The sequence below is a fragment of the Pteropus vampyrus genome, unplaced genomic scaffold (genome assembly GCF_000151845.1).
Source record: "Pteropus vampyrus isolate Shadow unplaced genomic scaffold, Pvam_2.0 Scaffold938, whole genome shotgun sequence".
In the NCBI taxonomy this organism is placed as follows: Eukaryota; Metazoa; Chordata; class Mammalia; order Chiroptera; family Pteropodidae; genus Pteropus; species Pteropus vampyrus.
The window spans coordinates 9,278-12,436 of NW_011889719.1; the positions used below are offsets into that span (position 1 = coordinate 9,278).

Here is a 3,159-nt window from a genome sequence, read left to right on the forward strand (position 1 = left end):
CAGTAGGACTGCCATTGGCGGTGGGAAGGACTTTGAATCAGTTCAGCTCCCGGTTTTCTAATGATGCTGTCTTTCATGCAGCAGGGAAGCAAGCGGGTATGATGTGTAGAGGGCTTGTCACACAGACTCCTCTCTGTTCTTCCCTCCTTATTCCTTCGGTCATCTGGCCCAGAAGTTCCTTCAGAAACAATCCCTATTGTTGTATTGAGCTTCGTCCTTAAAACGCCAAGGCTGTAATGCCATTGGTGGACTTCACTGGAAACAGTGGAGTGTCCTTCTAGGTGTGACCTTCCTTGGATGAACATGTTGCTATAAGGGATCAGCTTCTGGAACAGGACACAACCACTGCGTGAGGGTCGTATGCTGGGTGGGTTGGGACTCAGTGCCTGCTTGTCCTTCCCACCGGTGGCTTCATAGCTTAGGGTTTACTCATATGTCCTTGCCCTTCTCTGAACAGTGCAGAAAGAGCTCGTATTGCTGGTGCACACTTGGCCAGGGTTTCTGTCCCCCACTTTGTACCTTTCATAGGGAAGAACATTTTTTTTTTATGTTACATTATGGAACCAGCAAAGAAAGATTCAAATATATTTCTGCATACTCTTGCTAAGGTAGGGCAGTTGATTTACATGCCTTAGAAAGCTCTTATCCAGGAAACGTGGGAAAATGTAAGGCTGAATGGAAAAATTTCTGCACTGAGTCGACATGAATATGATCTTTAATCATCCAAATGTATTCGCTGCCATGTGGAAGACTGTGCTACAGGTTGCAGGGAAGCAGAGTTGTTAAAGATTGTCTTCGCTATTTGAGTTATTTTTTTCTTAATTGTGAGCCTAATCCTTAACACTGTAGCTTTGTGCTTTGACTTTATTAATTCCTTCTACATAAAAAGAATATTCCAGAACCCTTGAAAAGTGATACAGATCTTCACTGCAGACTTTTTTAAAGGGTCAGTGCGGGAGTTTTAGGCTCCATTGGAGAGCTTCCCGAAATCCCCTTTGAACAACTTTCCTCTCTCCCAGTGTCTCCGTCATACCTAAAGGCTCTCCCCTCTCTCCATGATGCCTGCTCACCTTTCATTCCTCCTTCCCCACTGCCTTCTGCTCGCTCCTTCTGCCCTCTTCCCCAAAGCCTACTCTCTCCCCAAGAACTTCCCAGCTACCAAGAAACCTTGTGGAATGGATCTGGTCTTCTCACTGTTTTCCTTTTGGAAAACTAGCACATTACCTGGATTCTACATCTCAAAGAAGAACCCAAGAGATAATCCTGTATGCCAGAAACCTTCCTTCTTTGAAAGGGAGTAGAGGAGGGAGAAATCCTGTAATGGACACTAATACTTTGTGTCTCTATCACACTCACACACACACATCTTTATTCACATTCTTAAGAAGATATCTGATACATAGCTTAAGATATGGAGTCACCCAAAGAATTTGAAAAAAAAAAAAATTAACTGGAAATTTCTCTTCTGGCTCTAGGAATTTGAAGCCTATATTAACGCTTCTGGAGAACATGGGATTGTGGTTTTCTCTTTGGGATCGATGGTCTCAGAAATTCCGGAGAAGAAAGCTATGCAGATAGCTGATGCTTTGGGAAAAATACCTCAGACAGTAAGAAGATTCTATTCAATTCCTTCATTATCTATCTCCATAAGGGTTCTAACCCTAGACTTTCAGTATCTAAACTAATTCTCTTAGGTGGACTTCACTTGGGTTTTCCTTGCTACTTCTCAACTATTAATCCAAAGTTCTTCTTTTTGCAATTTCAATTCTGTTAAGCTATGGTTCGCTTTGCTTGGAGGTCTCATTTACCCTAACAGACTCAAAAGTGTATTAAGGAGAATTTATTTTAAAAATAGAATAAACAGGATAGTATTAAATGGAAATATTTCTACAAAAAAAAGCTGTTGGTTAGGACAACTAGATTTATTTCTTATAGTTCTACTTTTATAGTTCTACATCCACTCATTTTATTAAGTAAACTTTCCCTTGAAGTGCAGAAAATTATAAAACACTTCAATGTACAGCTTGATGAATTTTCACAAGTTCACCAAATGTTACCAGCCTCCAGAGCCTCCTTAGTCACTACACCTGTCACCCCTGCCAAGATTATGTTCATTCAGAGGACACCACTTTCTAGCCACTATAGCAGATTAAAAAAAAAAAAAGTCAGATTTTGTTCTTTAAACCCTCTTCTTGTCTGCAAGGTCTTATGGCGGTACACTGGACCTCGACCATCGAATCTTGCGAAGAATACGATCCTTGTCAAGTGGCTGCCCCAAAATGATCTGCTTGGTAGGTGGAGAAGATTCGAAGTGTAGGTCAAACCAAGGTTAAATTAAGAAAGCGGCTTAGGCACAGTTGTTCTCAAGAATTGTTTAGCTGGAAAATATGGCCAACATATCCTACATTGCTCATTACCCAGTGGGGCATCTCAACCCACATATTATTCTGCAAACTTCTGCAGGGCCACATGTGTAGAGCACTAAGTTCTTAGAGTGCTTTCAGAGTCTAGATGCTGCCACAGTGTGAAACAGAAGAACTTGACCACCGGCACCCTCCCTTTTTGCTCCCCAGGTCACCCGATGACTCGCGCCTTTATCACACATTCTGGCTCCCACGGTATTTATGAAGGAATATGCAATGGCGTCCCGATGGTGATGATGCCTTTGTTTGCTGATCAGATGGACAACGCGAAGCGCATGGAGACCCGGGGAGCGGGAGTGACCTTGAACGTCCTGGAAATGACTTCTGAAGATTTAGCAAATGCCCTTAAAACTGTCATCAGTGACAAAAGGTAAGGACTACTACCTGTGTTTTGGCCGTCGTATTCACAATAAATGTTCAAATGTGAAAATACATAAACATCTAATTTATCAGTAAGACAAGTTAGGGATTATTATTATTCCTTTTATAAAAGGATGCTTTGATTTCTATAGAATTTACCATAGAAATGATAGAAAATATTATGTCGCGGTCCAGCCATGACAGGATCCAGGGGGCCCCAAAGGTCGGCAAGGCGTCTGCGCGGGAGACAGTCGACTACACAACTCAGAGGTGATGTGACGCTGTTCTGTTTTATTGTGATTTGAGTACAACTTTTATACTTTTTATTTTGGCATTTGATTATACTTTGTAGTTAAGGTAGCAGGGAGTTAAATTT

The 3,159-nt window shown here is 41.7% G+C and overlaps 1 protein-coding gene across 1 annotated transcript in view; it reads left to right on the top strand.

Annotated features, from left to right (window-relative positions):
- The first annotated feature begins 1,477 nt into the window (after positions 1-1,477).
- Positions 1,478-3,159, top strand: part of LOC105309908 (UDP-glucuronosyltransferase 1-9-like) — a 9,525-nt gene continuing 7,843 nt past the window's right edge. The window contains exons 1-3 of the mRNA XM_023526468.1: positions 1,478-1,607; positions 2,204-2,291; positions 2,574-2,793. Of these exons, the coding sequence (XP_023382236.1) occupies positions 1,539-1,607; positions 2,204-2,291; positions 2,574-2,793 (377 nt within the window). The 5' untranslated portion in view covers positions 1,478-1,538. The remainder of the gene's footprint in view (positions 1,608-2,203; positions 2,292-2,573; positions 2,794-3,159) is intronic.